Source organism: Nannospalax galili, unplaced genomic scaffold (assembly GCF_000622305.1).
Source record: "Nannospalax galili isolate Female #2095 unplaced genomic scaffold, S.galili_v1.0 scaffold49, whole genome shotgun sequence".
NCBI lineage: Eukaryota > Metazoa > Chordata > Mammalia > Rodentia > Spalacidae > Nannospalax > Nannospalax galili.
In genome coordinates, this window is record NW_008359444.1 from 1,390,601 (window position 1) to 1,413,067 (window position 22,467).

Below are 22,467 nucleotides of genomic sequence, written 5' to 3' on the forward strand. Positions count from 1 at the left end.
CTCCAAACATGAGTCAATCTAACAATCTCCTTTTATGTCATTATCAAATATAATCATTTTAAATATTACATATACATATGTATATCCTATTGGTTTTGCTCCTCTAGAGAACACAAATACACCCTCCAAACCCTGGCCCAGCAACCTCTACTATGTCCTCCTCAGTCCAACATCCCACTCAGATGGCTCTTCCTGAGACCCTACAATGGACCCCTGGGTTTGCACCCTCCCCCGGTCCCAAATTTCCTAAGTACATATCAACACCCACTGAAATTAGTTCGAGTCCCAAGGACTGCACAGCCCCAGGAAATAAGAGCCCCCAAGTGCCCATCAGGTACATGTCCTGCTTAACTATTCTCTGGACAGAACACCTATGCCCTTTTTCAATGGACCCTTGGATACCACAGAGAGAACAGCCAACTCCCCTTGACAGCAGGATATGGATTCTGTTGTCTGTGTGGAGGGGCCATATAGCCAGCCTATCCTGAAGGTTTCCAAGAAGAAAACTGTCCCTGACAGGGCATGCTACTGGATCTTCCTCTTACTTGAAGCAGCACTGCAGTCTGGGTACTCCCAAAACCCTCTCTGCTCAGCTTTTGGGGAGCCACACCCACCTCAGGGAAATTTTGAGGAAAATACAGCCACTTAAGATTCACAGGGCTCAGGTCAATGTACTGCCCAAGTCTCAGACCCTTTCTTTGTGAGTGTTCAGTATGATGCAGGTTGTGTCATCTTGAGTGACTCCTCTCCAAGAGACAATCTGAGGACAGAGAACACTGACTCCCCAGAGCCCCCACATGTGCGTCAGAACTGCATCAAGGAGAAGAGGGCTCCACGAAGGCCCAGCAGAGAGCAGCATCAGCCTTAAGAGGCCCCAACCTCTCAGCTGAGTGGGTCTCATCAAGATTGGTGGTTTCCATGACAACAAAACCCCTAGCCTCTCAGTGGATATTCTGTGACTTTAGCTTGTGGTTTGCCTGGTCTAATCTCCCCTCACTCCCAGGATGTACCCCCCTCACACACATACAAGATTTGGGGGCCACCCTGAGCACCCCATGGCTAACCAGATCCTCAGAGAATGGTCACTTGGCATGTGGAGAAGCAGAAACCACCTATGTCTCCTCCTTGACAGTAGAATGTCTTGAAGAAGGTACCGCAGGCCCTGCAGCCAACACCCAAGATCCAGGATCCAGGATCCAGGGCCAAGTGATTGGATGCTCAGACATGAAATGTGGAGCTTATGTTGCAGAAGCAAGTCATCAGAGGCCAATACCCCATAGGTACTCATACAAGCTCCCAGCCTGGGCCAAAGGAAATGAGCCTCAGGCAAATCTGTCTGGTCCCTCCAGTTCAGCTTGCCCTGAGAAATGATGTGGCCTACAGACCATGTAAGGAAACTTTTATCATGTGGGCAGGGCTGAGGCTTCCAGTCTACAGACACAGCTTCCTTTCCACATATGGAAGTTTTTGATTCCCCACCAGCCCCCAGCCACCAGCAACACCTTGTATTTGCAGCACACAGGTCTTGCACCTCTTTGGTTACATTTTTTCTTTAGTATTTTTTCCTTTTAAAATTTCTACCAAGCATGATGCCTCATGCCTATAATCCTAGCACTCAGGAAGCTAAAGCAGGAGGATTATCACAAGTTTGAAGCCAGCCTGGGCTACATAGTGAGTGAGTTCTAGGCCAGCAGGGGTTACAGAGTGAGACTCTGTCTCAAAAGAAAAGTTACTGTAAGTGGTATTTTCTTCATTTTCATTTCTGAACACAGAGTGCTTATCTATAGAACTACAACTGCTTTTGTTATGTATCTGCATCCTTCAGCTTTGTTGAGTTCCCTTATTGGATCCAAAAGTTTTTTAACTCCTAGGCTTTTTGTGCATGTGATGAATCGGTTGTCTATACCTAAGGGCAGCATTAATTCTGCCACACCAATCTGAGTGCCTGACTAACTGCTCTAGTAGAACTTCCAATTCAGTATTAGTCTTATCTCTCTCTCATCTTAACACAGTGAGAGTTTGCACAGTTTGCTGATCTTTCTAAAGAACCAATCTTTTGTGTATCCTGTTTTTCTATTCTGGTTTTTTTTTGTGGGTTTTTTTTTTTTTAGCTTTTATTACATTTTATTTATTTGTATGGAAGTTCTAGAGGTGAGGCCCCTGACTAGGATTCACCTGAACATCATCATATAGTAGGCCCAGAACCTTGGTGATGTTCTGGTGCAGACACAGCTGTAAATTGAGTGTGAATCGTACCCCTTCCCTAGTCTCGGATCAAGCCCCTGCAGGTTAAGATGCCACCTGTAAGCAAAGGAAAACTTACCGTAGTCTAGGAGCAGGGATCTGGGGAAAGTCAGTCTTAGGACCTCAGCTAGGGAAGTAAGGGTCTGTAACAAAGACAGTCTGGCTTTCCCAGTGAGGGAAGGGGCAGATCCAACACATGGGCAGAACAGGACACACATTCAAGAGAAACTGCTGGGAGGAGGGTAAAAGGGATAGTGGGATACCAGAGAAGCTGAGCCACCTGGTTAAGAGGGACAGTGTTAGACACAGTCATCCAGGTTATGGGAGATGCTGCACCAGCAGCCCCAGCCACCTACATGGGCCTCTGCTGCTGTTGAGACACCCAGCTGGGCCAAATATGGTATCTACTATTGCATCTGACGTCCTGAGTTCTAGCTCACTGTACTGTGGCCCAACTCAGAGCCAATCACACTAAGGTATGACCAGCTCACATCAGTACAAAACCTCATACACAGAAGCTACTACCTAATGAGGCTTCCTCCAAGAAGCCACCATATAGCTTAAATGTGATGCACAAGGACCTCCCTACAGTGTCCACAAGGAATTCTTCCCTCATGGGACCAAGACTCCCCACGGTGTCCATATGGGACCAGAATTCTGCCTCCCAGTGTCCACATTGGACCAGAAACCCCTCTCAATATTCATACTAGACTAAGAATCCCTGCATTCACATGAGACCAAAAGATACCCCCAGGATTCACATAGGGCCACCCCCTCCCTCAATTGTCTATATGAGACTAGGACCTCTCCCCAGTTCCCACATGGGACCAAGACACACACACCCTGCATCCATGTGATTTTAGGACCTCTCCCCAATGTTTATATGGGATCAGGACCTTCCCCTCTGCATCTGCATGAGGCCAGAACTTCCCCCACAATGTCCACATAACACCAGAACCTACCCCCATATATCTACATGGGACCACGGCTTCCTCCCTAAAGTTCACACAGGACCAGGACCACCCCCCCATATGCATATAAGGGATACCAACGGCAGACCACAGAAACAGCTTCTCTGTGGTCTAGCTTAGTGAATCAGCAATTTTATTGGACTGATTTGTAGAATCATAAGTGAGTGATTACTTATAGAAGAAGCATGAGTGACTCAAAGACAATTCTGTCACCAACACCTACCCAGCATGAGTGAGGCCTTGGGACATAAAGCTGCATCCCTAGACCTCCCTGCACAACTTGAAGCTAGCTCTGCAGTTTAATATTCCCCTTAGCAATTGTTATTGCTTATAAACCTTAGAGGGGGGGATTTGTGAATCTTCTAAGTTTCAGGAACTTCCTGAGCCTTCTAGTTTTGTTTACTTCCTGAATCTTAGGCAAACCCTCCTCCCTCCAGGAAGAAATGTTTCAATTCAGAGAAAATGTCTAGCAATACTGTTCAATACTTCTTGAGGGGTAGGGGTGGTTACCCAAGGAGACCCTGCTCCTTCCTCCAGCAGTGAGATGTGGTCTCTCTCAGCCGAGAGGCAAGCTCAGCATCCCCTCCAGATTCTTATTAGTGTTTGAGCACAGCCTTGAGACCTGACCTTTAGGAGGAGCTCTGCTGCCTGGCATATACCACACTATGCACAAACATGACCTAGGGGACTGGTTCATCAGACTCAGTATTGGGCACAAAATGGCCCTAAGTAGATCACACTAGGATCCAGGCTCCAGCTGAGGACCAACCACTGGAGCTGCCCTCACAAAGCATCAGGCCTGGGAAGCTAATATCTCCTGTACAGGGCTTATGTACTCCAGTGAAGACTGGTGGACCTCTTCATCTCTGACTACATGACTACACAGGGCCTGCACTCTCCAGGGATAATGCTATACCATCTGTCTCTAAAGACATGATGAGAAGAACAAGGTTGAAAGAGATTGAGTGAGAAATATGCAATGAACCAGTGTAGACATTGTCCCCTCAGCTGACCCTTCCTGCATAAAATAGGGTAAGGCATGTCACCTGCTTCTGGAAGATAACAAGCTTAGGAGTTTATACCAAAATTTCACAGTCAGGACTTGCTATGTCCTGGAAGTCTTGTCGCTTCAGTGAAACCACTCCCTTCTCCACTGTTTAACTTCTCAGTCTTAGTACCATAGGCAGGACTCCTAGACAGAGTAGCAATCACGGTCCAGAGCGCATACTTAGATCTTATGAACAGCTGCCGGGTCAGGTTCCATATGTTACCTGAGTGACAATGTGGCTGGCTGTGCACTGCTTTTGCAGACCAGGCCTGCTGCCCACCTCAGTCAGGTGCCTCTCTCCCAACCCTGGTGATTGGCCCTCCCTCAGGTTTGATCTCTGTGGACACGACATTTCTCACCAAATTTTCTCCTTCCTCCATCAACCAAAGGGAAGCCACTTCTGAAGCCTCAGACCTTCTTGCTGTGCTTTGTAGATGCTCAAGGCTGAACCCCTACATGTAATTACATCCTGTGTGGTCTGTCCTCGCCCTTCTGATGATGTCCACCTTAGTACCTTCCACTGTGGAAGGCACAACAGTGATGTCTCTGTTTGGAAGCAAGGCTCAGCAGTGCCAAGAAGCTTGTGGCCCACTTCAAGGGCCATTGTCAGAGAACTATTCCTTTCTTCCAACACAATGATGACAACTCTGCTGAAGCCCTAAGGACAGACATGTTCCTGCCCAGCAGTCAAATGGTTCCTGGTGTCCCTCAGCCAGGAACGCCTTCTCAGGCCACAGTAACAAATTCTGAAGTTTGTCATGGATTTGGGATGTGCTTATAGCCAAGTATCAGCTAGCCTTGAGCTGCACACGGGGCTGGGAACCCTGAAAATGCCCAAAGGGCAAGTCCCCCTACATGTATTACACTTTGACCTTATACCTGAGGACAGCCCTCCAGGGAACTGCCTTGCAGATAGGTGGAATCTCAAGCAGGTATAGACAGATGTCAGATGGGAGGCAGGGACATGGCTGAACCTTCTCCTCCTTGGGGTATCTGCAGCTCTGGAGACTGTAGGGTACATTGAGAGGCTGATAGGATGTCAAGATCCAAAGTTGGAGAGCCCAGATACTCTTATGAAAGTAACAGTCCCTGGGTCCTGCTGTGCGGCTCTGAGCACCTGATGAAGCAACCCTGACACCCATTCCTACCTCTCCTTTAGCCTGGGCCATGGGTGCCAAGCTAAAGAGGCCTTAAGAGTTAGTGTCCTGACCCAGCTTCCTAATGGGGAAACTGAGGTTGGAGATGTCTGGAAGCCTGCCCAGAGCCAAGGCCAGCATATCAGAATCAAGGACCCTGTATTCTGACTCCATAAACTCTGGAGACATCCCAGACCCAAGCCAACCTAGGTACCTTCCCCCAGACAGACCAAGGGCCATGCCAGGGATTAACTCCCACTGAAGACTGCCCCCTGCCTCTGTAGGCACAGTCCCTCCAGGCACTCACAGCACCATGCCGTGTCCCAGAGTCAAGGCCTGACTCTTGCTCACATTCCTCCTGCTCACATGTTAGCTGATGTCCTCCTAACCTATGTGTGACCTGACCTGCTGCCTCCAACAAGTATACAATCATGAACACATGAGAGTGTTAGTATATAAACATATGCATGCATGCATACCAGTATAAATGTATGTACATGTAAGCCTGCATATTTGTATGGTGTGTGCATGCAAATGTGCATTGTATAATGTATATATGGGAGGGTGTGTGAGTATATTGTGGGTGTTGTCAACCGTGTGTGTACACTATGGGTGTGTGCACTATGAATATTATGAGTATGTATGTGCATGGATGCACAAGTGTACACTATGTGCCATGACTTTGTGCAGATGTACATGTGTCTGCTACAGGTGTGTGGAGAAATGTGCAGACTGTGTGGTATGTGTATGTATGTATAAACATGTATGTGTGAGTGAGCATAAGGCACAACCGGAGACACATACCAGTAGCAGAGGCAGCCTTGTGACCATCAGCATGCCTTGCTCCCTGAGCTGAGCCTCAGCTTTGGTCAGAGGCTCTGACCCCGGGGTGTGGACAGACAGGCAGGGAGGGTGCTGAACATGATGGTACAGCTCCTTAATTGCTCTCCTGCCACCTTTACTCAGGCTGTTGCTGCCCATCCATTCATGTAAATGGCAGCTCGTGTGCAAACACTGAATGTGGAAAGGCTCATAGCTGGATCTGAGCCATCCTCCATATTTCTTCAGAATCCCAGGAGTGAATTTATTCCTACAGAAGCACTAGTTCCCATTGGTAGCAAGATGACTAGCAAGGTAGTCACAGAGTCCACAGAGAACAGTGGACTACAGTGCAGGACAGGCTCAGCTGTCTGCAACAGCTCCTCTGGGAGCTCCACCCACATCAATGGTTCAGTCTTTTCCCTTTTTCTTTTCCTCCAAGCACATGAGGGATACTTCCAGAAATGAATGTCCAGTGTGCCAGGAGGAGCCTCCATGCCTGTCCACCCCCAATCCCATCAGCCTGACTTTAGGATGCCCCCACTGCTTGTGGTTTGCCACCCAGGTTTACATCCCTTGCACTGATATGCCTAAGGTTGGACTTGGCACGTGGTGGAATCATTTTGTCATTTTTATTGTTTCTTCCCTGCACATCACTTTTTATGGTCTATCATGTAACTGTTCACAGAGTGCCTCAACATTCCCCCTCGCTTTGCAAGATGGATTCTCACAGTGCTATGGTTGGTCCAGGCCTGCAGCCTCCTGTGCTCTTGGGCTTATTGATCCCTCCTCCTTATCGGTATGGCTCCATCCGTGTGACTCTGAACAGCTATGCCTGGTGATAAGCTCTTTGACATAAGTTCCTTGTCATTCTTTGACATACTGAGATCTAACTAGTTCTTCATAAAGACTAATCTTCCCCCCTTCCATTCTGGTAGCTGTCTGTAAGGAAAATGATGGCCTGACTTCCCCCTTCCCCCTAGCCAAGTTGGACAGTGCAAGCCACACCTGCCCTGTGCTGGGTGGGTCATTAGGGGCCCTGTTGGCCAGTGCTAAAACACTCGGAAGACAGAAGCCTCCTTGTGAGTTAAGGGTAATTCAGAGTATCAAAAGGTGATGACATGACACAAGACAAGATCCCAGAGGAGGAATCAGACCCCAGTGAAGAGAGTGTGGCCACCACCCACCATTGCTGAGGTCTGCTGGCGGCTGGAAGAGGTAGGTACCCAGCCCAAAATTCTGCAGCCCAGATAGCTGTCATTGGATGAGGTAGACCTCCGTGTATTCTAGGACCACTCAACAGCAGCAAGAAAAACAGCTGTGCTAGGAGGCACCTGAAGCGACTTCTGGCGCCCTCTGCTGACTGATCCCGGCCCTGCAGACAAGCCAGAAAGGAGAGGATTGAAGTTGACTGTCTGAAGGCTTACAGGTAGAACTTCGAGAGAAAGGGGCAGCCTTCCCAGCCACTGGCTGTGGACAATGTCTCCTCTCTAAGCAGAGGACAGTGATGCTAGAGGACCTCCAATTCCCCAGGACAAGGTCTTCAGGCACGGAAAAGGCAAAAGTGGACAGTGCTGACTGGCCCACAGTGTATTCTCCAGTCTCCAAGCAGCGACTGGGACTCTGGGAGCCCACTTCTCATAGGTTTCACTGGGTCCTGAGGGCTGCAAAGGAGATCATGGTTTGCCTCATATAGAGCTGTTACATTGCAGCTTGGAGTCTGCAGCTTCAAGGGGGATCTTGGAGCTGGAACCTATAGACTTGGGTCATGGGGAAGATGGCTGCCTTCTAATTCAGAGTGGGGTCCTAGACTTCCCTATGGCAGAAGCAGGATCAGGGTTTTCTGTGCCTCTACAAACCATAGGAAAAGAGACTCTTTGCATAATGTCAGGTCAGCTGGAACTAGATAGCCAGGCACTGGCTGGCCTTCAGTGCCCAACAGCTGGAGCAAGCTCTGGACAGGACCTGTCTCAGGTGAATCTCTAACACATCTCACCCATGTATCCAATATGTGCTGCCGACACAACATGATATCCCCCACATGCTATACAGGAGTCCCACATGATCTGGTCATCCTCCCCTTGACCCTCTGAGATTGCAGTCTGAAAGCTTTTATATATTTCCTTCCACACAGCCTGTTCAGGCCAGCTTCTGGCCTTGGATTGGCCTTTCGCTCAGCTGGTGTCTGGATTTGTTCTATGATAGCAGCATGCAAATTGGGCTGCTCTCTGGCAAACCATCTTCCCTCTTCCTTATGTTCTAGCTTTGTGTGGTACATGTTCACACTCAGCCACAGAGAAAGCCCTCAAAGATTCAAACCCCACAGACTCCCAGTAGCAGACCCAGGGCTTCCCTGTAGACCTGATTTCACCAGGAAATGTGAGAATCCTGTGGCCTGAGACTCACCACCCACTCCTCAGACACTGCATGGAGGACCTGTCTAGCTAGATGGGGTCAGTGGGGTCTCCACCTTCATGGAGAGACCATCAGGTAGTCAAGACAGTAACGTGGCAGAACAGCTTCTCAAGGAATATATGGGGATATTATAGAGGTGAAGGCTCAGAATAAGTAGAGCAAAATAGCTAGGGAAGGACCTGGAAGAGTCCTGGCAGGAAGAGAGCTTGCAAAGTCAGGGGCTGAGCCTAGAGGGGCTGCAGGCTTCTAGAGAAGAAAGACTGACATCTGACCTACTGAAGGACCTGAGCATGCCTCTCAGTGGCCTCTTGTGCTCCTTGTCATTAGACTGAAAACACTGTCTCTTGATTTGGGGTTCCCTGTTTCCTAAGGAAGACCTTGACACTTTCTGATCAAGTGAGAAGTCCTTCACTTCTTCCCAGGAAGACCAACGTCTCTGAGAGGAAGGAGAAGAGCTTAGCTGTTCTGTCAATAGGAGATGGGGCCAGGCTTGTGCAGGGCAAGGGTAGAGGGATGCAGAGAGGAGGAAGTTCAGGTGCACTGCTCACCTCACTTTCCCCAGGAGCCACATGAAGCTAGAACACCTGTAGCCCATGTCAGACAGGGACTCTCCCAAGATGACAGAACTCAGACAAAGTCTGGTGGGTACATCAGGGTCTGGGATGGGAAGGACCCTTAGAGAGGGGAACAGAGGCCAAAATCAGAGCTAGATAGGGCCCCCGGCCCAGGATGAGTCTGAGGAACTGAGTCCAGTCTGGACCAGTGCTTAAGGGAAATGAGTCTTTCCAGAAGCACCTTTTGGCTACAGGGACAGCAGGACTAGGTATACTCTGGTGAGTTCCCAAAGTCGGGGCACCTTGGTGGGCTCAGGATAAGATGAGGCTGAGTCTTTGCCCGCCTGTTTCAGCCCACACCAGGGTACATCAGGAAGTCAGTGACTGAGCCCTACTTCAAACCAAATTCCCACCTAACCCCACACACCTCTGACCTATGGTGCTAGGCCTGGCTGTCACCACCTCAAGCAGGGCCTGAGGGAGGCTTCCACTGTCTGATGGGTGCCACTTCCTTCATGGAATTCCATTGCAGAGGCTCTTCCTGCTGGGTTAGTGGCCTTCTTCTACCATCCAGATGCACAAAACTGAAAATCAATGGCCATCACCCTATCTACCATCCTATGCCACCATCACAGTCCAGCTATTCTCCATGGTCCATTACCCTTCATCCATCCTTTACAGTCCATTGTCCTGCATCCTTCCATCCTCCTTCTGCAGTCTAGTCACACCTGCCTGTCCATCATCTGCCTTATGTTTGTGCCTTTTCCAGTTTGAAGCAGACCTCACACACACTAAAACGGTTTAGCAGGCCAGCATTCAGTGTTTATTTGCAGGACATTCCCACTGTGTGGAACTCACTGGTGCTGAAGTGAGTAGTGCTCACGCACACACACTGAAATGGAGCAGATGTAGTCAGAGAACTTTACCATCCATCTCGGCATCCATCCAGCCTCCGAAGATTAAGTTTACTGGGGGCGATGCACATTGTGTGTTGGCCTATCAAGGAGGGGGAGTGAGGGGGATGATGTCCATGGGGATTCTGAAATGATCTTTGGTCATCAATCCATAGGGTGATTCTGCCTAAGGCTGAGCAGTCTCAGGAGATATCCCCACGGGGGTTGTATTCTGTTGCAGTGGGGTGGCCTCTGTGCAAACTGTGATCCTAGAAGTCTTCTGTGGCGGCTGTTTATATCAGGCACATGTGCAAGCTCCCCTCCATCACCTGCCACTTCATTATTTATCCACTCACCTTTTTTCAATATATATTTTAATTGAATTTTTGTGCATTTCATACATCTTAATCATATTTGGACCCCCTCCCCTTTCTGCACAGCCCATAGCCTACTCCCATCAGATTTCTTGCATTGTCGTGTATGTTAAGACCTATTGAGTCAAGTTTGTGTCCCCAGATGTCCCTCAGTGTGAATTCATCCACTGGAGGCTGGTCAGCCTATCTAGCATCACTCCCTTAAAGAAGACCAACTCTCTGAACACAGCAGAACAGGGAGTAGAGAGAATATTAATGCATCTCTCAACTCTCACCAGTGAAACTTCCTCATGCAATAGAGGGTAATTAACACAGAAAGCCACAACTGGCCAAAATGTAGAGAATAAGAGACTGCACAGTGTGTGTCCCTAGACAGGACATCTATACAAAAACTCTGCCACCCCGGGCTCAGCGGCCACTGAGGAAGAGGGGGGCAGAAAGACTGTAAGAACCAGAGGCGGTGGATGGCTGTTCACCTTTTAAAAATCCATTTTGCCTTGAGTTTGACAACTTTCATAACTGCCTGGCCCCAGGCACTTCTATGAGTGGTCCCTCCCCCATCACATAGTGATTCTGTCTGACTTAGCACCTTGGGCAAATGAGACCACTTGGGACTGGGGTGTGGCTCCGTAGCAGAGCACTTGCCTAACACATATTCTACCATCTAAGTATCACAAAAAAGAAAATCTCTGCAATGTGTACACAGTGCAAGAGACATTGTTGACTCAGACTGTTTTAGAATCTGCTCATGCCTTGGAGGGTTCAACTAGAGTTCTGTACAGATCCACAATCCCACTCCTGTCAGAAATCTTTGAATATCAGGAATTCTTCTGAGTCCTTCAAGATAGATCTGAAGACGGGTGTAATGGAGCACACCTTTAGTCCCAGCACTTGAGAGGCAGAGGCAGGGGGATCTCTGTGAGTTCAAAGGCCAACCTGGTCTACATGGCGAGTTCCAGGCCAGCTAGGGCTACAGGAAGACCCTGTTTCAAAAAGGCCACACACACACACACACAAAAAAAAAAAATTTCAGATTCATCTGAATATTCTAGTCATTTACATTCCCATCTAATTTTAGAATCAGATTTTCAACTTTTACAAGAAGAAAATCTGCTAGGATTGTGATTGTGATTTTTATGCTATTTTGTTTTTATTTCCCAACACTCTCCTGCTACCATGTGAACATAAAATGTATATTTGTGTCTGAACCCTGCACTTCCTAAATTCACACTCGCATCCCAGCAGGCATCCTACAGTTCCCGTAGAATTCCTCACGTAGTCAGTCACGTCTGCAAACAGAAACTATCATCTTATCTTCACCTGGTAGATTTTCCTAGTGCTTTTTTTTTTTTGGTCTTTTTGAGACAGTGTCTCCCAAAAGGTCTCCCTGTAGCCCCAGCTGTCCTGGAACTCACTATGTAGACCAGGCTAACCTCGAACTCACAGAGATCCACCTGCCTCTGTCTCCCAAGTGCTGGGATTAAAGGTGTGCGCCACCATGGCCCACCCTCCTAATGACTTTTACAGACTGAAGAAACTGCAGTTAGGGATAAATATGTGTTGTTTTCAACTACTTTTCCTGAATCCATATAATGACCTCACTGTGTTCTCCACACTGTGCTATGAGCTACGCTGATAATAGACATTAATAGCAAACCCACCCAGAGATTTTAGAGCAATCTTACCTATTTCCCAAAAAGTTCTAAGGTTTCATTTGCATATATTACCAGAGATAGTGGTATCTGTTCATGACAGGTATTGCAAGGTACCTGACCTCTTCAGTGCCTGTGTCTGGTTTTAGCATCAGGTCCCATTGGCCTCAAACCTGAGTGACCTTTTCCTCTCCACCTCCCTCCTTTGTCATCTGTATGAGCTTCTAGAAGACTGGAGTTCAAGTCCTCCTCAGACTTGGCAAATTTTACCAACAGACCTGTTGGGGATATAAATATTGAAATCTGTTTTGTTGGTTTTAATTTGTTTTGTTTTGAGACTGTTTCCCTGTAGCCACAGCTGACCTGGAACTCACTATGGAAACCAGGCTGGCCTTGATCTCACAGAGATCCTCCTGCCTCTGCCTCCCCAGTGCTGGGATTAAAGGTATGTGCTACCACACCTGGCTGAAATCTGGTTTTCATTAACACAGTAAAATTTGTTCTGTTTCAATTTGAGTTTGAGTTGGTTGGTTGGTTTTAGTTTATGTATTTTAGTTTCTTGACACAGAGTCTTGCTATGTAGTCCAGGCTAGCCTTGAATTTATAGAGGTAATCCTACCTCAGCTTCCCAGTGCATGATTGGTGGGGTAGGGGCATATGTGCCACAGTGTATGTGTAGGTCAGAGGACAACTCTGTGACCCTGTAGAGTTAGTTCTCTCCACCCACCTTTATGTAGGTTCTGAGGATCAAACCCAGGTTGCCAGGCTTGCAAAGAAACTCCCTTACACACTGAACCATCTCTTCAACTCCTCCCTTTACTTAGTCTCAGAGTTTCTAGTTTCACTGATTTTTGTTTCAAGGGAGCAACTTTTCAGTATTTTTCTCTGCTCATCATCTTCATCTGGTTGCTTTGGGTCTACTTTAAATTTTTATTTTTCTAACTTAAGGTAGCATCTTAGGTCACTAAATTTTAGATCTTTCCCTTTTTTCTAATGGAGCATTTAAGGGTATAAATTTCTCTGTCAGCCCTGTCAAGAAATTTTGGTATGTTATATTTTAAATATTTCCCAAATCTTTTGTTTTTTCTTCCTTGACCCATGAAATGACATAGAAGTGTTATTGTCTGCAGATAATTGAGGCATCCTGGTTATCAGATTATTATCAGCTTCTCATCTAGTTTATCATGGTCAGAGACTATACTCTGTATGATTTCAAGTCTTTTGAACTTTTAAGTCTTGCTTCATGGCATATGCTACGTGGTGAAGAGACCATACACACTGGAAGATGTCACTGTTGTCATGGTGAACATGCCACATGCAATGAAGTAAAGTGTATGGATGCCACTGCAGTGGACAATGCCACTGTGTAGATGCCACAGTTGTCATGGTAAACATACTACATGCAGTGAAAGAAGATGTGTGGATGCCACAGTTGTTCAACAGCCTACACCAGTGGAGAAACCACTGTGTAGGTGCCACAGTGTCATGAATAGGCCACAGGCACTGGAAGAAGATGGATAGATGCCACTGTTGTGGTAAACAGGCCATAGAGGGGACTATATGGATGCCACCTTGTCATGATGAATAGACCACACACATTAGAGGAGGATGCCACTGTTGTCATGGTGAACAGGTCACATTCACAGTGGAGGAGGATGTCACCATTGGTATGGTGAACAGGTCACATGCAGTGGAAGAGGACGCTACAGTTGCCACAGTGATCAGTCCATACACAGTGGAAGAGGCTACATGTTCGCCACTATTGTCACGTTGAATAAGTCACACACTGCAAAGGAAGACACATGGATGTCATTGTTCTCACGTTGAACATGCCATAGGCACTGGAGGAGGATGCATGATGCCATAGTTGCCGGGTGACAAACAACAGAGAAGGATGTGAGGATGCTATGGTTGTCATGGTGAGCAGGCCATGCACAATGAAGGATGGATGTGGAGAGCCACTGTTGTCATAGTGAGCAGACACATTGGAGGTAGCTATATGAATGCTATGACTGTCAAGTTGCACAGGCAACATGTACTGGATGAAGATGTGTGGGTATCCTGCTGTTTTGATGAGCAAGCCACATACTCTGGAGAGTAATATGTGAATTCACTGTTGCCATGGTGAACAGGTCGCAGGCACTGGAGGAGGATGTGCTGCCGACACTTGGGTGCTATAAGGAGTGGATTCAACTGTTTCCCTATTATGGCTCACGGCCTTCATTTCCTCATTGACCTTTGATTGTTTGTTCTATCTCTTGCTAAGAGAGGAATCTTTAAAATACCAACTACAATTTTGGAACTGCTATTTCTCTTCTGGTCTTGTCAACTTTTGTTCTGGTATTTTGTTCTGGTAATCTGAACCCTTCATGAGGCACTGCTTGGTAACTGTGCTATCTACCTGGCAAATGCAGATGTCATACTCATCATCCATTCTTTCTTCCCTAAACCTATTTTCCTTTCTGCTGCTGGCCTCAGCAGCCTTTCTTGGCTCACTGGCAGAGATAATGAACAGCTCTACCCGTCAGTCCTCCTCCAGTCTTTTCTTGTGTCTACTGAAACTGCTTCTCCTCTATATAACACGTAGCCAGGTCTTCCTTTTTATGTAGTCTGACAATCTCGGCCTTGAAGTGGACTATTTAGTCTGTTAAAATGTAACTGAATTTTTATTGGGTTTGATTAAATCTTCATTTTATTCTGTTTTCTTTTTCTACCTCTTTTGTCCTTGCTGTGTTACATTGTTTTGTTGTGGTACATTGTTTTAGTTTGAGTTTTTGTTCTTTCATTCCTCCTTCCTTCTTTTTACTGCAACTTTTTAAATTTTAATTAAAAATTTTTGTTAAGCCAACAGGGTGGCGCATGTCTGTAGTCCCAGCACTTGGGAGGCAGAGGCAGGCAGATCTCTATGAGTTCAAGGCCAGCCTGGTCTACATAGTGAGTTCCAGGACAGTTATGGCCATGGGAGACCCTGCTTCCAAAAAAAAGACCCCCCCAAATTTTTTTGATATAACTTTCTTAAATTTCAAATTTAATGTATTAATAGGGCTTTTTCTATGAGTGTCTTATGACTGCTTCAGAGATTAAAACGTCCAACCTAGTCACAATCCAAGCAAAACAGAGTTGTATGACTTGACATAAAATGTTCAGAGATACTTTATGACTCAGGAACATCCCCACTGCCTTTTATGCCACATGTATCAACCACCCCTGTGTCATTCATGAACTCATAAGGTAGTGTCAAACACCATCTTGTTAACACTCATCTGTATTTTGTTATTTTATTAACACTCATCTGTATTTTGAAGATGTTAAAAATAAACAAAATCTTTCTGCCATCCCAAGCTTAGCTTTTTCTAATGTTCCTTTCTTGCAACCCAGCTTCCTTAGGTGAGGCATCCCGCAACTCTGAAGAACATCACATCAAGTGTAGTTTACCCAAGCACAAATTGTTGGTTATACTTTTATCAGAAAGCATCTTCATTGCACTTTTAAATGTTTATTTATTTTAGATGGGTCTTGCTATATAGCCCTGGCTTGTCTTGAACTTGCTATGCAGCCCAGGCTTTCCTCAAACCTGGCAATTATTCTGCCTCTGCCTCCCAAGTACTAGAATTTTAGGCATACATTGTGCTGCCCAACTGCATCTTTGTTCTTGAATTCGAAGAGGCAAAGGCCTTCCTCCCACACCTTGAATCTGGGTCCCAGTCACTGTGCTTGTGAGCGCATTGTGCCACACTTTCACTCTAGGTGTCCGTAACACCCAGAGGCAGCCTGCTTCTTAGAGGAACTGCTCTGAACTGGCTCTGAGGTGGCCCTACCATGACTGGACACAATAGGCAGCTCTGGATCATGCCCCCAGTATGTCAGAGCTTACATGCTCACAGCTTAAGCCCAGGGTACATGAGCTTAGTGGGGTTGGACTCAAAATAGAAGGTGGCCAGTGGACTGGACCCTGGATCATCCTCGGTGGAGCTATCAGCTCCCCAAGGATGGGGGTTCCTCCAATACCACAGCCAATTCCTGCCAGGGTGAGCAACTCTCCCTCCAGAGGTGGCTCAAAGGTGAGCAACTCTCCCAGCTACCACAGAGGGCTAGGTGGGCTGAGCTCCTTATCCTGAAGTTGAGTCAGGTTATTACATTGCCCCACTGGATGCTGACAAGGAGGAAAGGGATATAAGTTAGACTCTAGCTAAGGACAAGTCTAGAAGGGCCCAGCTAAGCCACCAGCTCAAGATGCCACCTCAGGAGGAGGATGTCCCATTCAACATCTTCTATGTCTGTCCTTGGTCTATGGTGCGCTGGCTCCACTTCTTGGTACCTGTCCTGCCTCTACCCCAGGTTCCTTGAGGTCCCACTGAGTCTGCAGAATCACCATGGGTCCCTGCCAGCCAGAGCTAAGAGAGAGCAGCAGGCTCCCCCATCAGGCATGAGCTTGCCTGTGCTGAGGGGCAGCGTGGCTCTGGACCCCAGCCACCTCTCCTTTACATCAAGGAAGGGGAATGACAGCCACACTCCTCCAGGAGGCCTCAGGCCACTCCTGGGAAGTCAGCCCTCTGCTCTCTGGCAGGTTCTACCTCATCAGCGGAGGGGTTCCTTTCATCATCTGTGGTGTCACAGCTGCCACAAACATCAGGAATTATGGGACCGAGAATGAGGATATGGCATAGTGAGTACTTGCTACCCATAAACTAATAAAGGGTTGGGGAGGGACACTGTTCAACTCCTCCTGGTAGCAGCCTGGACACCTGCAGAATGTACCAACTTTGTGCCCAGGCCTGGGGAGGGCAGGGAAGGAGGGTACCCACAGACATCTGTCAATATCAATCTTTGTTAGTGATCATCCCCAAGGTAATTGTGGTGAGGTGATCCCTTGAGATGACCAGCAAGTCCTGGTCTTTGGATGCGAAAAGACCACTCAGAGCTGTGTTTCCTGGGCCTCTGGGTGAGCAGAGCCCCCTCCTCCCAGCAGATTCAATTTCCTACTGACTCTGTTTCCTTAGACACCAAAAGTCAGCCTTTCTTTAGATGGGAAGAGTCTTGGATCAGATAGAAGGAGGTGAGCTGTGCATGGCTTACCTTTAGAGCAGGGACAAAGCTGGGCCCATCCCCACAGGTGCCAGAGCCTCAGTGGGACCCTCCTCCTTTTCACTACTCCCAAACTTCTTCCTGTACCCCAGGATGTGCAGTCCCCTCAAGCTTCAGTGCTCCCCTCCTTGCCCAGGACAATTGTCTACCTCCCTTTCAGTAGACTTCCTTACCCCACCCATCCCATTCCTGCCTCAGCCCTGTTCCCACCCACCTTCTGAGGACTAGCTCACAGAACTAACCAATCCACCTGGCTCCAAACTCCCATCCAGACTGCAGTTACTGTCCTCATCCACCCAAATTTCACAGATTACCAGACTCCAATGCCATCTGTTTCCTCACCACAAAATAAAAATGCTCCTTGTAGGAACCCCCACTCGGTCCTGATGGGCAAGGGGAAGCATGCACCCCAGCCACATACCCACACTGACCTATTTCTCGCTGCAGCTGCTGGATGGCCTGGGAGCCCAGCCTGGGCGCATTCTATGGGCCGGCTGCCTTCATTGCCCTGGTCACCTGCGTGTACTTCCTTGGCACCTATGTGCAGCTGCGGCGCCACCCTGAGCGTAGGTATGAGCTCAGAGAGCGCACCGAGGAGCAGCAGCGGCTGGCAGGACCCGAGGGCAGCCGCCGCCACGGGATACGTCCTGGCACGCCGCCGCCCGCCTGCGATGCCCTGGCCGCCTCACAACTGCAAAATGAGCACTCCTTCAAGGCCCAGCTGCGTGCTGCAGCCTTCACACTGTTCCTGTTCACGGCCACGTGGACCTTCGGGGCGCTGGCCGTGTCTCAGGACCACTTCTGGGACATGATCTTCAGCTGTCTGTATGGAGCCTTCTGCGTGACGCTAGGACTCTTCGTACTCATTCACCACTGCGCCAAGCGGGAGGACGTATGGCGGTGCTGGTGGTCCTGCTGCCCCTCTCGGGGGGATGCTTCTACCAAGCCCAGCGCCCACCCCACACTCAGTGCCAACGGAGATGCGCTGGGACACACGGCCTGCCTGCAAGACTCACCGTGCCCTGGAAAGTTCAGGGGCTTTGGCCATCCCCCTATAGGCCACTGCAAGATGACCAACCTACAGGCTGCCCAGGGCCATGTCAGCTGCCTGTCACCCGCCACTCCCTGCTGTGCCAAGATGCACTGTGAGCAGCTGATGGAGGAGGAGGCCCACGTGCACATGGCTGAGGAGGACGCCTTCTCCCACGACCCCCACCTGCACGACCCCCACCTGCACAGGTGCCTCAAGGGCAGAACTAAGCCTCGCTACTTCAGCCGGCACCAGGCTGCTGCAGCTGAAAGGGAGTACGCTTACCACATCCCCTCCAGCCTAGATGGTAGCCCACACAGCTCACGCTCGGACAGCGCCCCTAGCTCTCTTGAGGGCCCGGTGGGGGTGCACACATTGGCCTGCTGTACCCAGGCTGACCCCTTCCCCATGGTCAGCCAGCCTGAGGGTGGAAACACCAGTCCTGGGCTCTACGGCTGCCCTCCTCGGCCGTCCCCAGGTTCCACCCACTTAGAGATGCTGCGGAGGACACAGTCCCTGCCCTTTGGTGGCCCCAGCCAAAATGGGCTGCTCCAGGGTGATGTTCGAGAAGGCCTGCCGTTCGGCACCGACGGGACAGGCAACATCCGAACGGGACCCTGGAAAAATGAAACTACAGTGTAGCTGGGTTGGGACCACCACTCCTTCACCAGTACCACTGTGTGTCCCTGGAGGAGCTTCAGGGCAGAGAGTGGCCCTCTGCCATGTGAGGTTGATGGGAGGGGAGAATACTTGGTCTCCAAAGGGGCCAAGTGGGTCACACCCCTCAACCATGACCCCTTTATTGTGGAAGAACTCACTGGAAGAACACTGGGCATGCGCACCTCCACTGGTCCCAAGGGGGGAGGTGGCTGTCCATAAACTGTCAACCTGCTTTGTGTTTATAGGTACCCTCCATCGCTGCTGGGAGGGAACCTGGGAGACCTCTGCAGAGGCTCCATCTGGTGTTCCTGCCTTTGGTATATGTGTGTTAGGTTTTACTCTAGAGACCACAACAGCAGCCCTCCAGAGCACGCCACTGGGCAGTGTCCCCACCCCCCAATGACCTTGTGTTGCCTCACACCTGCATCTTCACTGGGGACCCATCTGGCACCTTTGCCTGCTCCCCATCAGAACCCATATAGGATGAGGCCGTGGCCTGACAGCCTGAGGGCATCTTGGGTGCTGAGGCTGGCCTGCTATGGAACCATGAGGAGGAAAAACAGCCAATGGCTGTGACTTTTAGAAGGCTGGCTACAGTCTCTCTGAGCCTGTGCTTTGGAAGATGTCCATACGCTTCTCAATGGAGACTCCATTTTAAAAGCCAGCCACTGTCGGACTGAATTCTATTCCAAAGTGAGTATTTAGCAATCAAGTTCTCTGTCCCACAAAGAGGGGGTATGTGATTGTCATCATGGACAAAAGTTTCTTTTCCTTTTTTTGCATCTCCATGAACACCTGGGCATAAAACTCCACCTCAAAAGATGTCAACAATGAGCCTTTTGTAAAACCAAGTGTCTTGTCCCTGGAGGAGGTCCTCACAGAGGTGAGAGCCCATGTGTCCAAGGGACCAACCTGTGAAACTGTGTTCACCTTTCCTTTCCCCGCTCTCTCTTCCAAATCTGTGGCCCATGTGCATATACATGTACACACATACACTTGAACACATGCACACACCATATATGTACACACTTGCATGCACACAAACATGTACAACCACATATACATACATACTTATACATATTCACACCATGCACATCTTAGATATGTACATCCAAACACCTACTCGCCATATACATGCATACACACACATGTGCACATGCCTGCACAAGCCACACGTGTGCGTACATATTGCAATGCCTATATGTGTACGCACAGGTGTGTATGTGCACCCATAGATGATTAGTGTGTTTCATAGCCCTGAGCACTGGGTTTCCATTGCAGACCGTGGGTGAGTCACTGTGGCTTGCTTCACAGAACATAGCCTTGTTGATACCTCCTCAGAGGACAGGGCGTGGGTGAGCTCCTAGATCACTGGAGGCAGTACATTCTGTAGCCTGTGGTGGGCAGCGCCATCTGGAGGCAGACACTCAGTATCTGAGTAAGGAGTCAGGCACAGGATTCTTACAAGCTAATTAGCGAACTTGTCCCTAATTGCAGTGTTCCACACCCATTACAGACTTCATGTGTCCTTCAGATGGGCGGCAAGAACCATCAGGCAGTTTTGGCTTCTTTAACTATCCAGCCTCCTCACCTGCTTGTGTAACTGATGTGCACAGAACCCACCCTGCTGTGTATGCACTGTAGATACAAACCTTTCAGAGGAAAATACAGTGTTTTACATTGTTCATCCATGGTGAAGCTGGTCAATAGCATCTGTGTTTTTCTCAGTCTTCACTGAGGGAAGGAATGAGGCGGGGCTGGGACCCCATCCAGGCTACTCCCTTGGGCCTGCCCCTAATGTCAAACAGAGGTACCCCATCATTCAACCAAAGAAATTCAGCATTAAATATTGAAACTTGTTATGTTTCTACATTGATTTAGACTTCTGAGCCCACTTGGGACTAGTGTTGCAACATATTCCAGTTATGCCCTGCTTGGAGAATGTACAGATTTGCAGCATACGCGCATTGCAGAGCCCTTCACTCTTAGCCAACCTCCATTCGGCCACAGAACAGAAGAGCAGGCAGGCCCAAAGCTGACTCTGCAGACCTCTGTCATGTCCCTTCCTTCCTTTGTGAGGGTGTACATGGCCAATGTGTAGGTGGCTATGCTGTGCAGTGAGACTGCATAAATGTGCATGCTACTGTGTGAATGTGCTTGCATGTATGCATTGTGTGAGTTGTAGGTGTGTTTGTGAGTCATGGTACATGTCCATATGTATGAGTATACGTGTGAATATGTGTGTATGTATTTGTGTGTGGGCTCTTCACAAAGATAGCATTGAGGCATTCCCCCACTGCCCACACCCACTCACCCCAGCCTCCCTGTGCTAGTATGTATTTCATGAGGTGATAGCCTCACTACACAGAGATGTTATGACAACTTTAATCACTTAAATAGATAGAAAGTGAGATCAGTCAGTGCCAGGCTCCTCCGCAGTGATTCTAGCTGAAGAGGCTCTGCATATCTAGAGTCTTGCTGTGTCTGCTGTGTCTCCGGAGGCGGCATAGTCAGATGATCTCAGATCTGCTTGCCAGAGTGCCAGAGCTACTTAGTCAGATCAAGGGCACCTTCCAGGCCCCTGAATGAGTTGCATCTGCAGGTGATTTTGAGCAACTGAGAGGCCCCTGAAGCTGTGGGAAAGAGGCTGAGTTGGAACCCCATATTCTATATCCTAGCCAGGACTCTAAGGTACAGGCAGACAAGGGGAACCCATCTTCAGAGGAAAAGCAACTTAGAAGACAAGATGGGGCTACCAGGAAAATGGGCCAAGGAGCAGCCTTGGCAGGAGCCCTGTGGATGAATCCTTCTGCACAGGTAGTAGCCCTGGGGACTTCTGAGTAGTGCCAAGCTGAGGTATCCCTGGCAGTGGCTAGAACTTCAGACAGCCTGTCCAGTCCCGCCACCTGTCCCCCTGACTCCCAGGGTTTCTGGAAGGATATCGTCAGGGTCAGCGTGAGCCTGAGGCCACAGCAGAGTTTTATAGGCACTGAGGTCAGCTGAGCCATCTGCAAGGTCTACAGCTTCTGGGGCAGCTCCCATCACACTTATTCCTGCATGGTGTGGTCAGAATTTATGTTTGAAGCCAATGTCTTGGACAACACCTTCACTGCATGATTTACTCTCCTGCTGAAATTTCATTTGCTGCAAGTAGGACCAAAGACAACAGTTTACAAGTCAGGGTGTTTGGGGGCCTCTGGTCACAATGGAGCCCAATGCTGTATCTATGGCATGGGGTGTGCCCAGGAAGGTGGGAACAGAGGCTAGAGAAAAGATGGGGGAACGCTGGAGACAGGTCTTGAGGGAGGATAGCTGGGGGGAGATGTTCTGCTGTATCCACCACACTGGGGGAGGGGATAGAGGAACCAAGATCTCTGGGACAAATGAGTGGCTATCTGAGTGCTGCAGTCAGTCAGGAAGAGGGACAGAGCAGGAAGGTCCTGAGGTCCATGCATGAGAGGGATGAGTCCCTTGGTCTACCACTGGTAGATATGTTCAGCGGATCAGTCTGATGTCAGTGAGGGTCAGCCGTAGAACCACTCCCTATCTCATACCCCTTCAGGCTGGCTTCTGGATCCCAGAGAAG

General features: G+C 48.8%; 1 protein-coding gene across 2 annotated transcripts in view; it reads left to right on the top strand.

The window, feature by feature from the left end:
- Adgra1 (adhesion G protein-coupled receptor A1) overlaps positions 1-20,740 on the top strand; it is a 39,824-nt gene extending 19,084 nt beyond the window's left edge. The window contains exons 6-7 of one of the 2 annotated variants that reach the window (XM_008823161.2): positions 16,674-16,772; positions 17,639-20,740. In XM_008823161.2, coding sequence (XP_008821383.1) covers positions 16,674-16,772; positions 17,639-18,863 — 1,324 coding nt within the window. In that variant the 3' untranslated portion in view covers positions 18,864-20,740. Of the gene's footprint in view, positions 1-16,444; positions 16,773-17,638 lie in introns of both variants that reach the window. The other variant, XM_008823165.3, reaches the window with a different exon arrangement.
- Positions 20,741-22,467: the final 1,727 nt, after the last annotated feature.